This window comes from Bombina bombina, chromosome 5 (assembly GCF_027579735.1).
Source record: "Bombina bombina isolate aBomBom1 chromosome 5, aBomBom1.pri, whole genome shotgun sequence".
Classification (NCBI taxonomy): Eukaryota; Metazoa; Chordata; class Amphibia; order Anura; family Bombinatoridae; genus Bombina; species Bombina bombina.
Genome location: NC_069503.1, coordinates 783,115,395 through 783,138,486, shown reverse-complemented (window position 1 = coordinate 783,138,486; position 23,092 = coordinate 783,115,395). Strand labels below are relative to the sequence as shown.

Below are 23,092 nucleotides of genomic sequence, written 5' to 3'. Positions count from 1 at the left end.
GTATTTATAGGCATTTTGAGGTTTGGGAAACTTTGCCCCTTCTTGTAGGATTGTATATCCCATACGTAACTAGCTCATGGACTCTTGCCAATTACATGAAAGAAAAAAAAGATTATCTTCCCTTTATATTGTGCCATAAATGTGCTATTTTAAAAAAGCGCAAATGAAGCATGTAAATTACTACATTTTGTAAAAATATATTCCTCCCAGAGAACTTTCATTTAAATATATATAGTAGAGCATTTAAATTTACCATAAAAAGGTTCTTCTTATGGTTCTTGAATCGACTGTGCTATAGATGGGACAATATTGCTTCTCCAATTTCTTGCAATACATATTTTTATGCTATTGCAACCTATATTAAATAGTTTTTTCTGTGATATAGTTAAAAAAAATTGGCACTTTGTTGAATAACCATATGCAAGGGTCTAAGTGTATAGGGGTCCCAATAAGTTTGCAAATCGCTGTTGCTACCTCTGACCAAGCAGGTGCGATATGTCCTATGTTCCCCCAAATCTCCAGCATTTTTCTTTAAACGTTTTATAAATATTTTTTTTTGCATCTAGCAGGAGTTAGATATAACTTTTGTAGAATTTTAAAGTCTAGCAATCTACTAGAGAGACTTAGCGACTTAAGTAACAATAAGGCATGAGTCGACATATGAGACATTCAGTTCTGTACACCATCTATCTACCTTCTCCGCCGGACTTCAGGAACCGTGAGTACCTATTTTGGGCTTAGTGTTAGGTTTTGTTTTTGAAGGGTTTTCTTTAATTTTTAAAATTAGGGATTTGGGCAATTAAAAAAGAGCTGAATGCCCTTTTAAGGGCAATGCCCATACAAATGCCCCTTTAGGGGCAATGGGTAGTTTAGGTTTTTAGTGTTTTGTTTTTTTTGATAATGTGGTTTATTATTTTGTGTAATGTTAGACTTTTTTTATTTTCTGTAATTTTAGATTAGTTTAAACTCAGTTTTCTTTATTTTTAAAGTAATGTTAGGTTTTTTATTTTAATTGTATTTTAGGATTATTTTAATTTATGTAATGGGGTTAATTTAGGGGGTGTTAGATTTGGGGGTTTAGTGATTAGTTATTTGCGTTGTGGGGTTTGGTGGTTTAGGGGTTAATATATTTATTATGTTAATTTGTGATGTGGATTAATGGTAGTTTAGGGGTTAATAGATTTATTAGGTTAATTAGCGATGTGGGTTAATGGCGGTTTAGGGGTTAATAGATATATTAGGAAGTTTGTGATGTTGGGGTTGGCGGATTTAGGGGTTAATAATTTTATTAGGTAGTTGGTTGTTTTTTTCTTAATGCTTATTGCTGGCGGTTATTTTTTTTTAACACTTAGGGGCCTATTTAACAAAGGTCTGTCAGAACTGATCCGACAGTGCGGATCAGGTCCGACAGACCTCGCTGAATGCGGACAGCAATATGCTCTCCGTATTCAGCATTGCACCAGCAGCTCTTGTGACACAGATGGTTTATTATTCGTTACAATTTAGTAACACTAAGTATTAAATCTAGGTATTTAAGTAATGTTGAGTACCTATTTAAGCTAAAGAACCAGATTTCTTGAAGAACATCTGAGACAAGTTTTGATTCATTTTTGCACTGATGTTATGTGTTCGCCCTGTAGCTGTCAAAAGCTCCAGGACTAGGGAGAGAGTTTTAAGTATGTGCTCTTGTTTCTGCCACAGTGTCCTTTTTTGACAGTTTGAAAGGGATTCCTGGGCCATGGTGGTGAAAGAATTTTAAGTTGAACTCTTGATCCAACTCAAACAAAGAAACTTCAAGTACAAGGACCAGCCACCATTTGTTATTGTGCACACAACACACAATCATTTTTCTTTGGTAGAGCAAGGAGCGGTTCATTGGTTATGAGCACCATCTTGAAGTCAATGGATTGGGATGTCTAAAATGGTCTACTGGTACAAAACAATGGAATAATCTAGTTTGCTTGATTGCAACAGATTTGACAAATCAAGGCTGAAGGCATGTCTCAGCTTCCTCTAGGGTTAACAAAAAGTACTTCCTTTAAAATTTTATCTAAAATAATCATATTTCTAAAAGAGTTACAATGTGATTGGTTAAGGTACACTGCAGACTTGTTTTTGCCAACAACCACTTCACTTTACCACCTACACCTTCACTTGAACCTTTGCCATGAAAAGTGGCAAAGATGTGCCACCATGCTTTCAAACCAAAGTCATCTTCGTGGTAGCAAAGGTTTATAAAGTTTTTCCTATTCTTATACTGGGCGGCAGAGCCATCGGAAAAGTAAATTAGTTTAACTATGCCATAGTGTGACTGTTTCTAAAAAAATAGAAGGATACAGTTTTGTGCTCTAATGAATCACTAAATCAGGCAATAGCTTTCATTTTCTATTTTACCTTCAAACTTAAAGTATATGACAAAAGAGTGACAAGTAGCCTGAGAGTTGATCCAGTGGTAACACTGGATCTTATCTTGCATGACAAATGAAAAGTTTTCTAAAAAATCGCGCCCATAATGATGCACTCATCTTTTAGCTTTTTTTTTCTGTATTTAAATATTCAGATTGCTTTTTTGAGATGTAATAAGGAAGTTTTAAGTCCTCAAGTTTTTCCAGCAGTCCATCCAGAAAATCTTCATGTGAAATCTTTGTAGATTTCATATTCTTTAATCTCTTCCATAATGACTTCATAAACCTGTTCAATGCCAGGACACTTTTCACAGCTGGACATCATGTATTCATTATTTACCTCACAAACCATCATACTTAAAAGTTCCTTGTAATTTTTTTTAATTTTTTTTTATAGCCATGAACATGAGTTTAATCCATATTGCAAGAAAACATAATTTATGCTTACCTGATAAATTCCTTTCTTCTGTAGTGTGATCAGTCCACGGGTCATCATTACTTCTGGGATATTACTCCTCCCCAACAGGAAGTGCAAGAGGATTCACCCAGCAGAGTTGCATATAGCCCCTCCCCTCTACGTCACCCCCAGTCATTCGACCAAGGACCAACGAGAAAGGAGGAACCAAGGGTGTAGTGGTGACTGGAGTATAATTTAAAAATAATTACCTGCCTTAAAAAACAGGGCGGGCCGTGGACTGATCACACTACAGAAGAAAGGATCAGGTAAGCATAAATTATGTTTTCTTCTGTTAAGTGTGATCAGTCCACGGGTCATCATTACTTCTGGGATACCAATACCAAAGCAAAAGTACACGGATGACGGGAGGGATAGGCAGGCTCTTTTATACAGAAGGAACCACTGCCTGAAGAACCTTTCTCCCAAAAATAGCCTCCGAGGAAGCAAATGTGTCAAATTTGTAAAATTTGGAAAAAGTATGAAGCGAAGACCAAGTTGCAGCCTTGCAAATCTGTTCAACAGAGGCCTCATTCTTAAAGGCCCAAGTGGAAGCCACAGCTCTAGTGGAATGAGCTGTAATTCTTTCAGGAGGTTGCTGTCCAGCAGTCTCATAGGCTAAACGTATTATGCTACGAAGCCAAAAAGAGAGAGAGGTAGCAGAAGCTTTTTGACCTCTCCTCTGACCAGAGTAAACGACAAACAGGGCAGACGTCTGTCGAAATTCTTTAGTTGCCTGTAAGTAAAATTTTAGGGCACGAACTACATCCAGATTGTGCAGAAGACGTTCCTTCTTTGAAGAAGGATTTGGACACAAAGATGGAACAACAATCTCTTGATTGATATTCCTGTTAGTGACTACCTTGGGTAAGAACCCAGGTTTAGTACGCAGAACTACCTTATCCGAATGAAAAATCAAATAAGGAGAATCACAATGTAAGGCTGATAATTCAGAGACTCTTCGAGCCGATGAAATAGCCATTAAAAATAGAACTTTCCAAGATAACAACTTTATATCAATGGAATGGAGGGGTTCAAACGGAACGCCCTGTAAAACGTTAAGAACAAGATTTAAACTCCATGGTGGAGCAACAGTCTTAAACACAGGCTTAATCCTCGCTAAAGCCTGACAAAAAGCCTGAACGTCTGGCACTTCTGACAGACGTTTGTGTAACAGAATAGACAGAGCTGAGATCTGTCCCTTTAATGAACTAGCAGATAAACCCTTTTCTAAACCTTCTTGTAGAAAAGACAATATCCTAGGAATCCTAACCTTACTCCAAGAGTAACCTTTGGATTCACACCAATATAGGTATTTACGCCATATTTTATGGTAAATCTTTCTGGTAACAGGCTTCCTGGCCTGTATTAAGGTGTCAATAACTGACTCAGAAAACCCACGTCTTGATAAAATCAAACGTTCAATTTCCAAGCAGTCAGCTTCAGAGAAGTTAGATTTTGATGTTTGAAAGGACCCTGTATCAGGAGGTCCTGTTTCAGAGGTAGAGACCAAGGTGGACAGGATGACATGTCCACCAGATCTGCATACCAAGTCCTGCGTGGCCATGCAGGTGCTATCAGAATCACTGATGCTCTCTCCTGTTTGATTCTGGCAATCAATCGAGGAAGCATCGGGAAGGGTGGAAACACATAAGCCATCCTGAAGTCCCAAGGTGCCGTCAGGGCATCTATTAGGACTGCTCCTGGATCCCTGGATCTGGACCCGTACCGAGGAAGCTTGGCGTTCTGTCGAGACGCCATGAGATCTATCTCTGGCTTGCCCCAACGTCGAAGTATTTGGGCAAAGACCTCCGGATGAAGTTCCCATTCCCCCGGATGAAAAGTCTGACGACTTAAGAAATCCGCCTCCCAATTCTCCACTCCCGGGATGTGGATTGCTGACAGGTGGCAAGAGTGAGACTCTGCCCAGCGAATTATCTTTGATACTTCCATCATTGCTAGGGAGCTCCTTGTCCCTCCCTGATGGTTGATGTAAGCTACAGTCGTGATGTTGTCCGACTGAAACCTGATGAACCCCCGAGTTGTCAACTGGGGCCAAGCCAGGAGGGCATTGAGAACTGCTCTCAATTCCAGAATGTTTATTGGCAGGAGACTCTCCTCCTGACTCCATTGTCCCTGAGCCTTCAGAGAATTCCAGACGGCACCCCAACCTAGAAGGCTGGCGTCTGTTGTTACAATTGTCCAGTCTGGTCTGCTGAATGGCATCCCCCTGGACAGATGTGGCCGAGAAAGCCACCATAGAAGAGAATTTCTGGTCTCTTGATCCAGATTCAGAGAAGGGGACAAGTCTGAGTAATCCCCATTCCACTGACTTAGCATGCACAATTGCAGTGGTCTGAGGTGTAAGCGAGCAAATGGCACTATGTCCATTGCTGCTACCATTAGGCCGATTACCTCCATGCATTGAGCCACCGATGGGTGTTGAATGGAATGAAGGGTGCGGCAAGCACTTTGAAGTCTTGTTAACCTGTCTTCTGTCAGGTAAATCTTCATTTCTACAGAATCTATAAGAGTCCCCAGGAAGGGAACTCTTGTAAGTGGAACGAGTGAACTTTTCTTTTCGTTCACCTTCCATCCATGTGACCTTAGAAATGCCAGTACTAACTCTGTATGAGACTTGGCAGTTTGAAAGCTTGAAGCTTGTATCAGAATGTCGTCTAGGTAAGGAGCTACCGAAATTCCCTGCGGTCTTAGTACCGCCAGAAGAGCACCTAGAACCTTTGTGAAGATTCTTGGAGCTGTAGCCAATCCGAATGGAAGAGCAACAAACTGGTAATGCCTGTCTAGAAAGGCAAACCTTAGATACCGGTAATGATCTTTGTGAATCGGTATGTGAAGGTAAGCGTCCTTTAAGTCCACTGTGGTCATGTACTGACCTTCTTGGATCATGGGTAAAATTGTCCGGATAGTCTCCATTTTGAATGATGGAACTCTTAGGAATTTGTTTAGGATCTTTAAATCCAGGATTGGTCTGAAAGTTCCCTCTTTTTTGGGAACCACAAACAGATTTGAGTAAAACCCTTGTCCCTGTTCCGACCGTGGAACTGGATGGATTACTCCCATTAACAATAGATCTTGTATGCAGCGTAGAAACGCTTCTTTCTTTGTTTGGTTTGTCGACAACCTTGACAGATGAAATCTCTCTCTTGGAGGAGAGTGTTTGAAGTCCAGAAGGTATCCCTGAGATATTATCTCTAGCGTCCAGGGATCCTGGACATCTCTTGCCCAAGCCTGGGCGAAGAGAGAAAGTCTGCCCCCCACTAGATCCGATCCCGGATCGGGGGCCCTCAATTCATGCTGTTTTAGTGGCAGCTGCAGGCTTCCTGGCCTGCTTGCCCTTGTTCCAGGACTGGTTAGGTCTCCAGCCTTGTCTGTAGCGAGCACCAGATCCTTCTTGTTTTGTAGTAGTGGAAGATGATGCTGCTCCTGCTTTGAAATTCCGAAAGGAACGAAAATTAGACTGTCTAGCCTTAGGTTTGGCTTTGTCTTGAGGTAGGGCGTGGCCCTTACCTCCTGTAATGTCAGCGATAATTTCTTTCAAACTAGGCCCAAATAAGGTCTGTCCCTTGAAAGGTATATTAAGTAATTTGGACTTAGAAGTTACATCAGCTGACCAGGATTTTAGCCACAGTGCTCTGCGCGCTTGAATGGCGAATCCGGAATTCTTAGCCGTAAGTTTAATTAAATGTACTACGGCTTCCGAAATGAATGAATTAGATAGCTTAAGTACTCTAAGCCTGTCTGAAATGTCGTCCAGCGTAGCTGAACCAAGATTCTCTTCTAGAGACTCAATCCAGAATGCCGCTGCAGCCGTGATCGGCGCAATGCATGCAAGGGGTTGCAATATAAAACCTTGTTGAACAAACATTTTCTTAAGGTAACCCTCTAACTTTTTATCCATTGGATCTGAAAAGGCACAGCTATCCTCTACCGGGATAGTGGTACGTTTAGCTAAAGTAGAAACTGCTCCCTCCACCTTAGGGACCGTTTGCCATAAATCCCGTGTGGTGGTGTCTATTGGAAACATCTTTCTAAATATTGGAGGGGGTGAGAACGGCACACCGGGTCTATCCCACTCCTTAGTAATAATTTCAGTTAGTCTTTTAGGTATAGGAAAAACGTCAGTACTTGTTGGTACAGCAAAATATTTATCCAACCTACACATTTTCTCGGGTATTGCAACTGTGTTACAATCATTCAGGGCCGCTAACACCTCCCCTAGTAAAACACGGAGGTTTTCCAGCTTAAATTTAAAATTTGAAATATCTGAATCCAATCTGTTTGGATCAGAACCGTCAGCCGCAGAATGAAGCTCTCCGTCCTCATGTTCTGCAAGTTGTGACGCAGTATCTGACATGGCCCTAACATTATCAGCGCACTCTGTTCTCACTCCAGAGTGATCACGCTTGCCCCTTAGTTCTGGTAATTTAGCCAAAACCTCAGTCATAACAGTAGCCATATCTTGTAATGTTATTTGTAATGGCCGCCCAGATGTACTTGGCGTCGCCATATCGCACACGTCCCGAGCGGGAGATGCAGGTACTGTCACGTGAGGCGAGTTAGTCGGCATAACTCTCCCCTCGTTGTTTGGTGAAATTTGTTCAATTTGTACAGATTGACTTTTATTTAATGTAGCATCAATACAGTTAGTACATAAATTTCTATTGGGCTCCACCTTGGCTTTAGTACAAATAGTACAGGTCTCATCTTCTGAATCAGACATGTATAACAAACTAGCAAATAAACTTGCAATTTGGAAATACTTTACAAGTAAAATACAATGAAAAAAACAAACTGTGCTTGAAAAGCACTGAATATATATAACAGATGAAATCAATCAGCTTTGTAAAACAAAATGCAACTTAGCAAAGGCTTGTACCCAGAAGCAAGAAATAACTAACCCTGAGGCATAAAAAAGTTAAAGAATAAACGTTTTTTATCACAGTCAACTACAATCTTACAGCTCTGTTAGATTACTTCCCTCAAATTAGCTTTGAAGATCCCTGGGTTCTGTAGAGATAAACCGGAACATGCAGGAAAAAACAATGAGCTTTTGACTGAAATTTTTGATGCGTAGCAAAAGCGCCAAAAAAGGTCCCACCCCCTCACACACAACAGTGAGAGAGATTAAAAACTGTCATAATTAGATCCAGCAACTGCCAAGTGGAAAAATAGTGCCCAAACATTTTATTCACCCAGTACCTCAGAAAATGAAAACGATTTTACATTCCAGCAAAAACGTTTAACATAATTAAGAATTATTAAAAAGCCTGTTGTATTTCTATTAGGCTAAAATCTTATATACACAGTGTAATTCCAGTGAAGTACCATTCCCCAGAATACTAAAATGTAAATTATACATACATGATATAATGTCGGTATGGCAGGATTTTCTCAGCAATTCCATTGTTAGAAAATAAAAACTGCTACATACCTTTTTGCAGAATAAACTGCCCGCTGTCCCCTGATCTGAAGTTTACCTCTCCTCAGATGGCCGAGAAACAGCAATATGATCTTAACAACTCCGGCTAAAATCATAGTAAAAACTCTGGTAGATTCTTCTTCAAACTCTACCAGAGAAGGAATAACACACTCCGGTGCTATTAAAAAATAACAAACTTTTGATTGAAGAAATAAACTAAATAAAATCACCATAGTCCTCTCACACATCCTATCTAGTCGTTGGGTGCAAGAGAATGACTGGGGGTGACGTAGAGGGGAGGGGCTATATGCAACTCTGCTGGGTGAATCCTCTTGCACTTCCTGTTGGGGAGGAGTAATATCCCAGAAGTAATGATGACCCGTGGACTGATCACACTTAACAGAAGAAAAGTAATAGCTGTAATATGTTCAAAGCACTACAAGGTCTCTTTAAATAATGGGGCGAAGTCCATGCTGTTCATCAGGACAAGCATCCACTACCACTACCTAAGCCTATACAACTGGAACTTCTATACCCTTGCTACTTGTGAATCATTTTCTACAGAGAGGAAGCTTTTTGGGTATGCGTTGAATATCAGTATTCCATAAAATACAGTTTGAGAGACAGAGTTTTAAATTATAGGCACTACAAAAAACAGAATTTATGCTTACCTGATAAATTACTTTCTCTTGCGGTGTATCCAGTCCACGGATTCATCCTTACTTGTGGGATATTCTCATTCCCTATAGGAAGTGGCAAAGAGAGCACACAGCAGAGCTGTCCATATAGCTCCCCCTCGGGCTCCGCCCCCCCAGTCATTCGACCTACGGTTAGGAGAAAAAGGAGAAACCATAGGGTGCAGTGGTGACTGTAGTTTAAACAATAATTTTTAACCTGACTTAATTGCCAGGGCGGGCCGTGGACTGGATACACCACAAGAGAAAGTAATTTATCAGGTAAGCATAAATTCTGTTTTCTCTTGCAAGGTGTATCCAGTCCACGTATTCATCCTTACTTGTGGGATACCAATACCAAAGCTTTAGGACACGGATGAAGGGAGGGAACAAGACAGGTAACCTAAACGGAAGGCACCACTGCTTGCAAAACCTCTCTCCCAAAAATAGCCTCCGAAGAAGCAAAAGTATCGAATTTGTAAAATTTGGCAAAAGTATGCAGTGAAGACCAAGTCGCTGCCTTACAAATCTGTTCAACACAAGCATCATTCTTGAAGGCCCAAGTGGAAGCCACAGCTCTGGTGGAATGAGCTGTAATTCATTCAGGAGGCTGCTGCCCAGCAGTCTCATAAGCCAATCGGATGATGCTTTTCAACCAGAAGGAAAGAGAGGTAGCAGTCGCTTTCTGACCTCTCCTCTTACCAGAATAAACAACAAACAAAGATGATGTTTGTCTGAAATCCTTAGTTGCTTGTAAATAGAATTTCAAAGCACGAACCACATCAAGATTGTGTAAAAGCCGTTCCTTCTTAGAAGCTGGATTAGGACACAAGGAAGGAACATTCCTGGTTAATGTTCTTATTAGAAACAACTTTAGGAAGAAAACCAGGTTTGGTACGCAAAACTACCTTATCTGCATGGAACACCAGATAGGGTGAATTACACTGCAAAGCAGACAATTCTGAAACTCTTCGAGCAGAAGATATAGCTACCAAAAACAAAACTTTCCAAGATAATAACTTAATATCTATGGAATGTAAAGGTTCAAACGGAACCCCTTGAAGAACTGAAAGAACTAAATTTAGACTCCATGGAGGAGCCACAGGTTTATAGACAGGCTTGATTCTAACTAACGCCCGTGCAAACGCCTGAACATCTGGTACTTCTGCCAGATAGACAGAGCGGATATCTGCCCCTTTAAGGAACTAGCTGATAAACCTTTCTCCAATCCTTCTTGGGGAAAAGACAATATCCTTGGAATCCTAATTTTACTCCACGAGTAACCCTTGGATTCAAACCAGCAAAGATATTTCCACCATATCTTATGGTAAATTTTCCTGGTGACAGGTTTTCTAGCCTGGATCAGAGTATCTATGACTGATTCAGAGAACCCACGCTTGGATAGAATTAAGCGTTCAATCTCCAAGCAGTCAGCTGCAGAGAAACTAGATTTGGATGCTTGAATGGACCCTGTATTAGAAGATCCTGCCTCATTGGCAGTGTCCATGGTGGAACACATGACATGTCCACTAGGTCTGCATACCAAGTCCTGCGTGGCCACGCAGGCGCTATCAGAATTACCGAGGCCTTCTCCTGTTTGATTCTGGCTATCAGCCGAGGGAGAAGGGGAAACGGTGGAAAGACATAGGCCAGATTGAAGGACCAAGGCGCTATCAATGCCACCTTGGGGTCCCTGGACCTGTATCCGTAAAGAGGAAGTTTGGTGTTCTGGCGGGACGCCATCAGATCCAACTCTGGAATGCCCCAAAGCTGAGTCAGCTGAGCAAATACCTCCGGGTGGAGTTCCCACTCCCCCGGGTGAAAAGTCTGACGACTTAGGAAATCCGCTTCCCAGTTGTCTACTCCTGGGATGTGAATTGCAGATAGGTGGCAAGAGTGATCCTCCGCCCACCTGATTATTTTGGTTACTTCCTTCATCGCTAAGGAACTCTTTGTTCCTCCCTGATGATTGATGTATGCTACAGTCGTGATGTTGTCCGACTGAAATCTGATGAACTTGGCTACCGCTAGCTGAGGCCAAGCCTGGAGCGTATTGAATATCGCTCTCAGCTCCAAAATGTTTATCGGGAGAAGAGACTCTTCCCGAGACCATAGGCCCTGAGCTTTCAGGGAGCCCCAGACCGCGCCCCAGCCTAACAGACTGGCGTCGGTCGTTACGATGATCCACTCCGGTCTGCGGAAGCACATTTCCTGAGACAGGTGATCCTGAGACAACCACCAGAGAAGAGAATCTCTGGTTTTCTGGTCCAGTTGGTTTTGAGGAGACAAATCTGCATAATCCCCATTCCACTGTTTGAGCATGCATAATTGCAGTGGCCTGAGATGAATTCGAGCAAAAGGGACTACGTCCATTGCTGCTACCATTAATCCGATTACAGTGGAGAATAAATAGGAGCGCCTAGGGCTTAGGTATAGTCAGGGATCACACTGTGATAAAAAATGTATTACTTTATTACACTATCTCAATATAACAAAAATTGTTAAAATATTAGAATAAAAAATGCGACCTTTAATTTGAACAAGTTATTCGGACCCTTGTTAAAGGATCTTAGCTAAACTGGATCAATTTCTCTTCTGGTTGTGACAGATGTAAAAATTAGAACAAGTGGTGTGCTTGATTGCAATAAGACATTAAAACAATGCTGTGCTTAATCACACTAATAGATTAGTTTAACTTGATTTACACAACATATGGTACATATAATTGTGACAAATAGTGAAATCAGTGATTAGAAAACTAGTGTAAAAAAATGTGGTTCAAAAATAATACCAAACAGAAACGTGGTGAAAAATCCACAAGCAAAAAATTCACAAGAAAAAATTCAATTATTTAAAATCGAAAGATCAAAAAATCAAAAGATGATGAAAAAATGAAAATAAAATAATTAAAAAAATAAAAAATAAAGGACAAAACCGGTTCGTCAAAAAAGTGAAATGACAAATATGTGCTCAGAATGTTTGAGTGATAAATTGTGTCACAATGATAATAGTGATTATTATTCAGGTCTATAATCAACCATAATACAGACTCCTAATATGAAATGCTCATATAATATGCTATGATGTTGACCCAATCAGCAGATCAAAAAACAATGTAGTAACGGTATTTCCGTTACCAATATAAGGCTAAAAGAGTTGCAATATTGCTGATAAAAGCTTTCAACTATGTCAACGAAATATTACAAATATGCGATATAATATGGAGATATTTAAAGATTCCCAAACCTTCAAAGAAAAACAAGAACATCTATACACTAAAATTAACAAATTAAAAGATGACACTATTGCAAAGAAAACAATAGTATAGTATATTCCCCTCTGACAGTTTCCCAAAGTTTGGATTATTTCCAATTGGACTAATCATTTGGACATTCTATAGAAGTTTTTAATATTTATTATATCGCATATTTGTAATAATTCGTTGACATAGTTGAAAGCTTTTATCAGCAATATTGCAACTCTTTTAGCCTTATATTGGTAACGGAAATACCGTTACTACATTGTTTTTTGATCTGCTGATTGGGTCAACATCATAGCATATTATATGAGCATTTCATATTAGGAGTCTGTATTATGGTTGATTATAGACCTGAATAATAATCACTATTATCATTGTGACACAATTTATCACTCAAACATTCTGAGCACATATTTGTCATTTCACTTTTTTGACGAACCGGTTTTGTCCTTTATTTTTTATTTTTTTAATTATTTTATTTTCATTTTTTCATCATCTTTTGATTTTTTGATCTTTCGATTTTAAATAATTGAATTTTTTCTTGTGAATTTTTTGCTTGTGGATTTTTCACCACGTTTCTGTTTGGTATTATTTTTGAACCACAGTTTTTTACACTAGTTTTCTAATCACTGATTTCACTATTTGTCACAATTATATGTACCATATGTTGTGTAAATCAAGTTAAACTAATCTATTAGTGTGATTAAGCACAGCATTGTTTTAATGTCTTATTGCAATCAAGCACACCACTTGTTCTAATTTTTACATCTGTCACAACCAGAAGAGAAATTGATCCAGTTTAGCTAAGATCCTTTAACAAGGGTCCGAATAACTTGTTCAAATTAAAGGTCGCATTTTTTATTCTAATATTTTAACAATTTTTGTTATATTGAGATAGTGTAATAAAGTAATACATTTTTTATCACAGTGTGATCCCTGACTATACCTAAGCCCTAGGCGCTCCTATTTATTCTCCACTGCTATAACTCCTAGACCTAATAGGGGGTCTTCCTAATAGTGTAGCCGGTATTTAGTCTTAGGCGCCGTCCGCCCTCTCACCCATTACTAGCATTAATCCGATTACCTCCATGCACTGAGCTACAGATGGCAGAGGAATGGAATGAAGAGCTCGGCAAGTGCTTAGAAGCTTTAACCTTCTGACCTCCGTCAGAAATATTTTCATTTCTACCGAGTCTATTAATGTTCCCAGGAAGGGAACCCTTGTGAGCGGGGACAGAGAACTTTTTTCGGTGTTCACCTTCCACCCGTGAGACCTTAGGAAGGCGAGAACAATATCCATATGAGCCTTGGCTCTGGGAAAAGACGACGCCTGTATTAAGATGTCGTCCAGATAGGGTGCTACTGCAATGCCCCGCGGTCTTAGTACCGCTAGAAGGGACCCTAGCAGCTTTGTGAAAATTCTTGGAGCGGTGGCCAACCCGAAGGGAAGGGCCACGAACTGGTAATGCTTGTCCAGAAAAGCGAACCTTAGGAACTGATGGTGATCTTTGTGGATAGGAATATGAAGGTACGCATCCTTTAGATCCACGGTAGTCATATATTGACCTTCCTGGATCATCGGTAAGATTGTCCGAATGGTCTCCATCTTGAAGGATGGAACTCTGAGGAATTTGTTTAGAATTTTTAGATCCAGGATTGGTCTGAAAGTTCCTTCCTTTTTGGGAACCACAAACAGGTTTGAGTAAAAACCCAGTCCTTGTTCTGTAATTGGAACTGGACATATCACTCCCATCTTGATTAGATCTTCTACACAGCGTAAGAACGCCTCTTTCTTTGTCTGGTCTGTAGACAGACGAGAAATGTGGAACCTTCCCCTTGGAGGAAAGTCCTTGAATTCTAGAAGATATCCCTGAGCAACTATCTCTAATGCCCAGGGATCGGGAACATCTCTTGCCCAAGCCTGAGCAAAGAGAGAGAGTCTGCCCCCTACCAGATCCGGTCCCGGATCAGGGGCTACCCCTTCATGCTGTCTTAGTAGCAGCTGCAGGCTTCTTGGCCTGTTTACCCTTGTTCCAGCCCTGCAAAGGCTTCCAGGTTGCCTTGGGCTGTTGAGAGTTACCCTCTTGCTTTGTGGTCTCAGAGGTTGAAGCAGGACCGCTCCTGAAGTTGCGAAAGGAACAAAAATTAGCCTTGTTTTTAGCCTTAAAAGGCCTATCTTGCGGGAGGGCATGGCCCTTTCCCCCAGTGATATCCGAAATAATCTCTTTCAACTCGGGCCCGAAAAGGGTCTTTCCCTTGAAAGGGATATTCAGTAACTTAATTTTAAACGACACATCGGCCGACCATGATTTAAGCCAGAGCGCTCTGCGCGCCATGATGGCAAAACCAGAATTTTTTGCCGCTAACTTAGCTAAATTGCAAAGCGGCATCTGTTATAAAAGAATTAGCCAGCTTTAGAGCCTTAATTCTATCCATAATTGCACCATATGAGGTCTCTGTCTGGAGCGACTCCTCCAGCCCCTCAAACCAGAAAGCCGCTGCAGTAGTCACAGGAATAATGCAGGAAATAGGTTGGAGAAGGAAACCTTGTTGAACAAATATTTTCTTTAGTAAACCTTCTAATTTTTTATCCATAGGATCTTTGAAAGCACAACTGTCTTCAATTGGTATGGTTGTGCGCTTGGCAAGTGTTGAAATTGCCCCCTCTACCTTAGGGATCGTCTGCCATGCGTCCCGCCTGGGATCAGTTATAGGGAACATTTTCTTAAAGATAGGGGGGGGAACAAAGGGTACACCTGGTCTCTCCCACTCCCTATCCACAATATCTGCCACCCTCTTCGGGATCGGAAACGCAGTGTATACAGGGACTTCTAGGAATTTGTCCATTTTACACAATTTCTCTGGGACCACCATGGGGTCGCAATCATCCAGCGTAGCTAATACCTCCTTAAGCAGTACGCGGAGGTGTTCCAGCTTAAATTTAAATGCTAAGGAATCTGATTCTGCCTGCTGAGAAACCTTTCCTGTATCAGAAATTTCTCCCTCGGACAGCACATCCCTCACCGTCACTTCAGAGTGTTGTGAGGGTACCACAGATAAACCTTCCAAAGCTTCTGATTGCTCATACTCTGTTATTAAAACTGAGCGATCACGCTTTTTAGGAAAAACTGGCAGTTTGGATAAAAATGCCGCAAGGGAATTATCCATGACTACTGCTAATTGTTGTAATGTAATAGGGGCCAATGCGCTAGAGGTACTAGGCATCGCTTGCGCGGGCGTAACTGGTGTGGACACATGGGAAGAGGAAGGTGGGCTATCCTCGTTACCTTCTGTTAAAGAATCATCTTGGGCTACATTTTTAAGTGAAACAACGTTATCTTTAAAATGCATAGATACATTAGCACACTTAAAACACAAATGTAAAGGGGGTTCCACCATGGCTACTAAACACATAGAGCAACGTCTATCTGTAGGCTCAGACATGTTAAACAGACTTAGACAGCACTCAAAGACTGAAAAATACAATTTGAGAAAAAAGGGTACTGTGCCTTTAAATAATAAAAGTGCACACTTTCTTACTAAATCTTCAAAAATGATCCAATCTTTCTGAAATTTTTACCACACAATCTTAATGCTTTGGAATGATTGCACAGCAAATATCAAGTCAATTAACCCCTTAATGCCCGAACCGGAGCAACCTAAAGCTGACAACCGGTTAGCAAACTACAGCACCATGCCACAGCAATCTGCTGTGGCCCTACCTTGCCCCTAGGGATTAGTTTGATGAGAAATAAGCCTCTATGAAGTCCTCAAGTAGTCTTGGGACCCTCCATGTGAAGCTGCATGAAGCTGTCTGCAATATGAACTGCGCAACTGAGGCGCAAAATTTAGGCCCCCTCCCTCTCCACTCCGGAGTTGTGGGGCCTTCAAAACCCTAAATAGGTGTCTAAAATTCTGCCATGTGGAATAAAACCCCAAATAACACTCCAAAAGTGATAAACTTGTATAATGATTATATTTTCACTATAAAATAATTGATTGCCCTTTAACAGTGTCCACCAGTCATTGAGCCCTGTTAATTAAGCCTTCCTTCTATACTGAGTCTCAGAATATGGCTTACCTTCCCTACATGGGGATTCTTGTCAGTCTTCTAGCATTACTAAGCCTTGACTAGAAAAAGATGACTGAACATACCTTATAGCAGTTAAGCCTGCAAACTGTTCCCCCCAACTGAAGTTTTCTGGTACTCCTCAGTCCTATGTGGGAACAGCAGTGGATTTTAGTTACAACATGCTAAAATCATTTTCCTCTCAGCAGAATTCTTCATCACTTTCTGCTAGAGAGTAAATAGTACAAACCGGCACTATTTAAAAATAACAAACTTTTGATTGAAGATATAAAAAACTACAAATCTAACACCACATTCGCTTTACCCTCCCGTGGAGATGCTACTTGTTAGAGCGGCAAAGAGAATGACTGGGGGGCGGAGCCAGAGGGGGAGCTATATGGACAGCTCTGCTGTGTGTTCTCTTTGCCACTTCCTGTAGGGAATGAGAATATCCCACAAGTAAGGATGAATCCGTGGACTGGATACACCTTGCAAGAGAAAATATTGGATGTCTCCAATTTAAAAAATAAAAACGTAATCATGCAAACACTTTTTGTTGGATTTAATACAAATGGTATAAAATTTGCAAATTCTATCATTCTATTGTTGATAAAGGAGGTAAAGATAAACATCTCTCATAATGGTAAGAAATCAGAAGAAACAAACCTGATTTTAGTAGAGGCACAGCTTTTTCCAATAGTGCAGTGCAGAACTGCGGAAGGCTAAGCTGCTGAAACTGTAGCTCTAAAGTATTCTCATGTTCTATTTCTGGAAGATCCAAATGTCCTATATCCAATGGAGACAAATGAGCTGTTCTAGAGGTTGCATTGACTTGAGTGCTGTTCCCACTTAAAAAAGGATAAAAAAAATTAAATGCTTAGATTATCATTGCTATGTTTTTTAATGCTCATTTTCCATGATTACAAGAATTGGGTTTTAAAGTAGAAGACATGAAAATGTTGTTGAAGCTAGTTAGACTAATTGACATTTGGTTCTGAAATAGAACATTACCTTGATGAAGCTGCATCCCAATCCTGTCCATCTCCTCTAAGACGACTTGTATGCCCCAACACTGAAGGGCGGAGATTTTCGTTGTCAGGAGAGGGATTTTGAGTAGGGCTGACCCTATGAGTATCTTGGCAATATGATCCATAAGAATTTCGAGAAACTATTTCTGTAAATTAATGTGAATAAATAAATAACAAAATAAGATTAGTAAAAACAAACAGTATCCCAAAATAAACAGCCTCTACATTTTAAACAAATTTGAATGTTGAGAAAAAGATATGACACTTTAAATGGACTTAACCAGCAAATGTATACTGCAGTGCCTCGCCATTAACCCTTTCTTTTAAGTTTCTGAATTGTACAGCTCTAAATTCTCACACACAATTCCTTATATGGCTGTATCTATCTCCACCTTTGCTTTGGTAGAATACAAAACTTTAACACTCCACATCTGCTGGAGCATGCCTAGAAGCAGATAAGCTGCTGTGAACTCAGTTGAAATACAATGTCTGTGTTTCTGATGCTAAACACTGATAAGGGGCGGTGGATCAGACTTCTGCAGACAGCATAGCTATGTAACTAATTTTGCTTATTTTTGAAAATTATTTTTAAAATACTTGCTAGCAATTTTTAAAAAACTATTTTATGCAAACTATTTTTACTTAATTAGCCCATTTAGGATATGCACAGATCTCAACATGTTTTATGGCACTTTAAGTAACTAAAAGGCTAAATTAACTAAATTTGTTTATTTCTATGCTTTCCTCATACCAAAAAAATACTCCTGTACAAAAAATATTTACCAGTTTAAAAAAAAAATAACTTCCTAAATTACATTCGCTTACCTTGTTTATTACAAAAAAATCCTGGATCCCTATGAAAATTGAGCCTGTGTCTAAGCAGCATACATAACTGATGTAGACAGGAAACAGACTGGAATGCCAAATGCTGTTGTCCATCGCTTTCAGATGCCAAGCCAAGTAAAGACAGGAGGCTCTGAAATAAATGTTAAGATCTGGAATGTACAACTAGAAACAACTAATTCACTGTTAAAATATTATAGTCATAACTGTTTTTAAAATTGCATACATTAAAAAAGGCAAATGTTAAAATGTAATGTAAAAGTACTATGTTATACTACTGATGACCACCTACAACACAAGCTTTCTTTTTAAAATACAAAAATATCACCACTGAATATACAGTAGGCTTCTAATTCTGTCAAGGCACTATCATTTACCTTATTCACCCAATGATTAGTAATCAAATTCCCAGATTCACAAATGATATATTAAATATATACAAATAATTCATGATACAGAGAGGACTCCCCTTTCTTTTAGCACAATGGATCAACATAACAGTAACCATTCACAATGATGCTTATAAAGATACCAATGAATCCTTTTGCAAACTATGTAACATAACAGTTTGGTTTCACCTGTATTTTTTCTTCTTTTAATTAATGTAAACAAAAGTTAAAACCACCGTATACACTGTATGAAAAAATAAAATCGTATTTTGATGATTTTCTGGTTTAAAAATATTCAACTCTAATGCTCCACAAAAGACCTATACCTCACTCAACACCCACAGTGATATGCACGTTATTGAGTGTGCAGTAGGTTTAAAAAATGGGGAACATTTCTAAAAAATAAAAACAATTTTAAAAATTGGAAATAAAGATCATGTAGTATTTAAACATTTACCTTGTACTGGGATTAGTTTAAACAGAAGTGACATAGGAGTTGTATTTTGAATACAAGGGTCATGTCTCTTACTTACATTTAATTTTGACTTTACTGTCCCTTTAAGAAGTATGCAAAATAGTACAAGAAGCCACAAAGCATCAAATACCTATAGTTAAAGTCCACTAAGCAATGTAGAAGCAATCTACATGCAGGATCTTTAATTACCAAGAATGTAATGACTGTGGGTTTTTCAGAGAAAGTATGTTAAAACAAAGTTATATTATTTTAATTTATACAAATTATGTTCTAACTTTGATAGTTTACATTGGAGTAATGCAGCACAATATGCAACTATACAAGCTACAAAGTACAAGAGGGGGAAAAAAGCTAATAATAAACTAACCTGTACAATTTTTGGTCTTTGAAGAAATATTTCAGCAGGGAAATCTTGCATTACAACATCGCGTAAAAGCTGGCAGCTTCTCCAAATTAAATTATAGTTGCTGCTATTCAGCGAGCTGAAACAAACAAACAAACATATATATTTTATATATAATAATCACATCTACCAATTTTCAACAAACAAGAAAAGAAAACATATGCATAATTATTTGGCTTTTCAAACATAACAGATCACACAAATAATCCTACTTTCAAAAAATATTTACAACAAATATTTAAGGTTTGTTAATCATATTTTGAAGACATTTATTTTCCTTCCTAACATAGGGAGAGCCACGACTTCATTCCTTACTGTTGGGAAATACAACACCTGGCCACCAGAAGGAGGCAAAAATACACCAGCCAAAGGCTTAAATATCCCTCCCACTTCCTCATTACCCCAGTCATTCTTTGCCTTTCGTCACAATAGGAGGTGGCAGAGAAGTGGCAGAACTTTCACTTTTCCTGTGTCGGTTAAAATGGCGAACATTTTTAACCACGAATGGGAAATAATTGAATCTTCATTTTCCCCCTCATCTACTTTTAAAAAAGTTGTTCCCGATCCTGGACTCAACTGGATTTGTGGGGCTCCATTCTTAAGGTAGATGGTGCTATCTCTATGCTTGCTAAACATACTACTATACCTCTTGAGGATAGTTCTTCTTTCAGAAAGCCGATGGATAAGAAAATGGAAATCTTTCTGAGAAAGAGGTTACAACATGCAGGATTTTTATTCCAACCGGAGGCAGCAGTTGCCATGGTTACCGGAGCAGCTACGTACTGGTGCAACTCTTTGTCGGAACTCGTTGAGGTGGAGTCTCCCCTCGATGATATTTAAGACAGAATTAAAGCTCTGACAATTGCTAATTCTTTTATCTGCGGCGCGAACATGCAAATTATTTGCCTAAATGCAAAGGCCTCTGGCTTTGTGGTCCTAGCCCGCCGGGCACTCTGGTTGAAGTCTTGGTCTGTGGATATGACTTCTACGTCCAGTCTCCTTTCTCTTCCCTTCAAGGGAAAGATTTTATTTGGCCCAGGCCTGGACCCCATTATTTCTACAGTTACCGGAGGCAAGGGTGCCTTCCTTCCCGCAAGATAGGAAAGAGTCTAATTTTCGTTCCTTTTGTTCTGACAAATCCCAACGACAACAATCTTCCTCCAAGCCTGAGCAACCCAAGAGTACTTGGAAGCAGACTCAGTCCTGAAATAAGTCCAAGCAGAATAAGAAGCCCGCCGAAAACTAATCGGCATGAAGGGGTGGCCCCCAATCCAGGATCGGATCGTGTAGGGGACAGACTGTCTCTTTTTTCAGACGCTTGGTTCAGGGACGTACAGGATCAGTGGGTCCTGGAGGTCGTACTCAGGGATACAAGATAGGCTTCAAATCTCATCTGCCCAGGGGCAGATTCCAACTCTCGAAACGGTCTACAGACCAGAAAAGGAGAGATGCCTTTCTAGGGTGCGTTGGGGACCTATCCTACATAGGAGTTGTTGTCCCGGTGCCTATCGAAGAAAGAGGTTTGGGGTGTTATTCAAACCTTTTCGTGGTCCCAAAGGAGGAGGGAACTTTCCACCCAATTCTGGACCTAAAGTGCTTAAACAAATTTCTCAGCGTCCCTTCCTTCAAGATGGAGACGATAAGGTCCATCCTTCCTTTAGTTCAGGAAGGCCAGTTTATGATCACTATAGATCTGAAGAATGCTTACCTTCATGTTCCAATCCACATCAAACACTTTCAGTTCCTTAGGTTTGCATTCCTGGACCAGCACTTCCAGTTCATTGCCCTTCCGTTTGGCCTAGCTACTGCTCTAAGAATCCTTACGAAGGTTCTGGGGGCTCTTCTAGCCATTGCCAGAACTCAGGGTATTACAATAGCCCCATACTTGGACGATATTCTGGTGCAAGCACCATCTTGTCGTCTTATGGAAGAATACTCAGAGTCCATTATCAGTCTTCTTCGATCACATGGATGTAAGATAAACTTGTAAAAGAGTTCTCTTATACGAAGTACCATGGTGGAATTCCTGGGTGCTACAATAGACTCCATATCCATGAGGATATTTCTAACAGATCAAATACGTTGCAAGCTAACTTCGGCATGTCTTGCCCTTGGGACCTCCTTGAATCCCTTTGTGGCTCAGTGTATGGAGGTGATTTGTCTCATGGTGTCCTGCATTGACATCATTCCTGTTGCCAGGTTACGTCTCAGACCTTTACATCTGTGTATGCGGAGACAGTGGAACTGATCTGTCTCTACAGATTGTATTAGAGAGCCGGTCGAGAGAATCGCTCTCTTGGTGCCTCTGTCCAGATCATATGTCCAGAGGGACATGCTTCTTAAGACCATCCAGGGAGATTGCGACTATGGACACAAGCCTATCCAGATGGGGAGCTGTTTGGGGTGCCAAGAAGGCACAGGGGTTGTGGAGTAAGGAGGAGTCCTCCTTCCCAAACAATTTTGGAACTACAGGCAATCTTCAATGTCTTAAAGGCTTAGCCACTTCTGGGTTTGTCCCAGTTTATCAGATTCCAATCAGACAATATAACATCAGTGGCTTACATCCTTCATCACCAAGGAACTTCTCGTTTGCCCTTGATGGTTGAAGTATCTCAGATTCTGGAGTGGGCAGAGGCCCACAGCTGTTCACTGTCAGCGATCCACATTCTGGGTGTGGACAAGTGGAAAGCAATTTTCTCAGCAGGCAATCCTTCCACCCAAGTAAATGATCTCTCCATTCCAAGGTGTTTGCTGAGATATGCAGCAAGTTGGGGACGCCGGAGATAGATCTCATGGCGTTCCATCTCAATGCCAAGCTACCCTGGTACGGGTCGAGGTCGAGGGATCCCCAAGCAGATCTAATAGATGCACTAGCAGTGCCCTGGAGGTTCAAACTCATATCTTTTTCCTCCATTACCGCTTCTTCCTCGAATGGTGGCCCGCATCAAGCAGGAGCGGGTATCAGTAATCCTGATTGCTCCATAGTGGCGGCGAAGGAAGTGGCTGGCGGATCTAGTGGGGGTGTCCTCATCTCCTCCGTGGAAGTTACCTTGTCGCAGAGACCTGCTGTTATAAAGTCCATTTGTTCATCAAAATCTAGGTTCTCTGAGGATGACTGCGTAGAGATTGAACGCTTAGTCTTTGCAAAGGGAGGTTTCTCTGAGAGTGTCATTGATACTCTTATTCATGATCGTAAACCAGTTACTCGGCATATCTACCAAAAGGGTGGAGGACTTACTTATTCTGGTGTGAAAAGCATAATTTTTCCTGGCACAGAGTTAAGGTTGCCAGGATCTTATCTTTTCTCCAGGATGGACTGAAGAAGGGCCTTTCTGCTAGTTCCCTGAGAGGACATATTTTGGCCCTGTCTGCTTAATTGCACAAGAGACGGGCTGAGCTTCTAGACGTGCAGTCCTTTGTTAAGGCTCCGATTAGGATCAGACCTGTGTTTAGATCTGGGGCTCCTCATTGGAGCCTAAATCTTGTTCTTGGTTGTTTGCAACAGGCTCCGTTTGAGCCTCTGCATTCCGTTGACATTAAATTGTTATCTTGGAAGGTTCTATTTGCGATGTGAGTTCCCTTATCTGATTTTTCATACAGATAAGGCAGTTTTACGTACTAAATTAGGTTTTCTTCCAAAGGTTGTGTCA

General features: G+C 40.4%; 1 protein-coding gene across 1 annotated transcript in view; it reads right to left on the bottom strand.

Annotated features, from left to right (window-relative positions):
• RTTN (rotatin) overlaps positions 1–23,092 on the bottom strand; it is a 1,186,344-nt gene that overhangs the window by 962,256 nt on the left and 200,996 nt on the right. Inside the window, exons 7-10 of the mRNA XM_053714873.1 lie at positions 19,407–19,521; positions 18,158–18,308; positions 17,316–17,478; positions 16,971–17,152 (exon numbers count right to left, since the gene is read on the bottom strand). Of these exons, the coding sequence (XP_053570848.1) occupies positions 16,971–17,152; positions 17,316–17,478; positions 18,158–18,308; positions 19,407–19,521 (611 nt within the window). The remainder of the gene's footprint in view (positions 1–16,970; positions 17,153–17,315; positions 17,479–18,157; positions 18,309–19,406; positions 19,522–23,092) is intronic.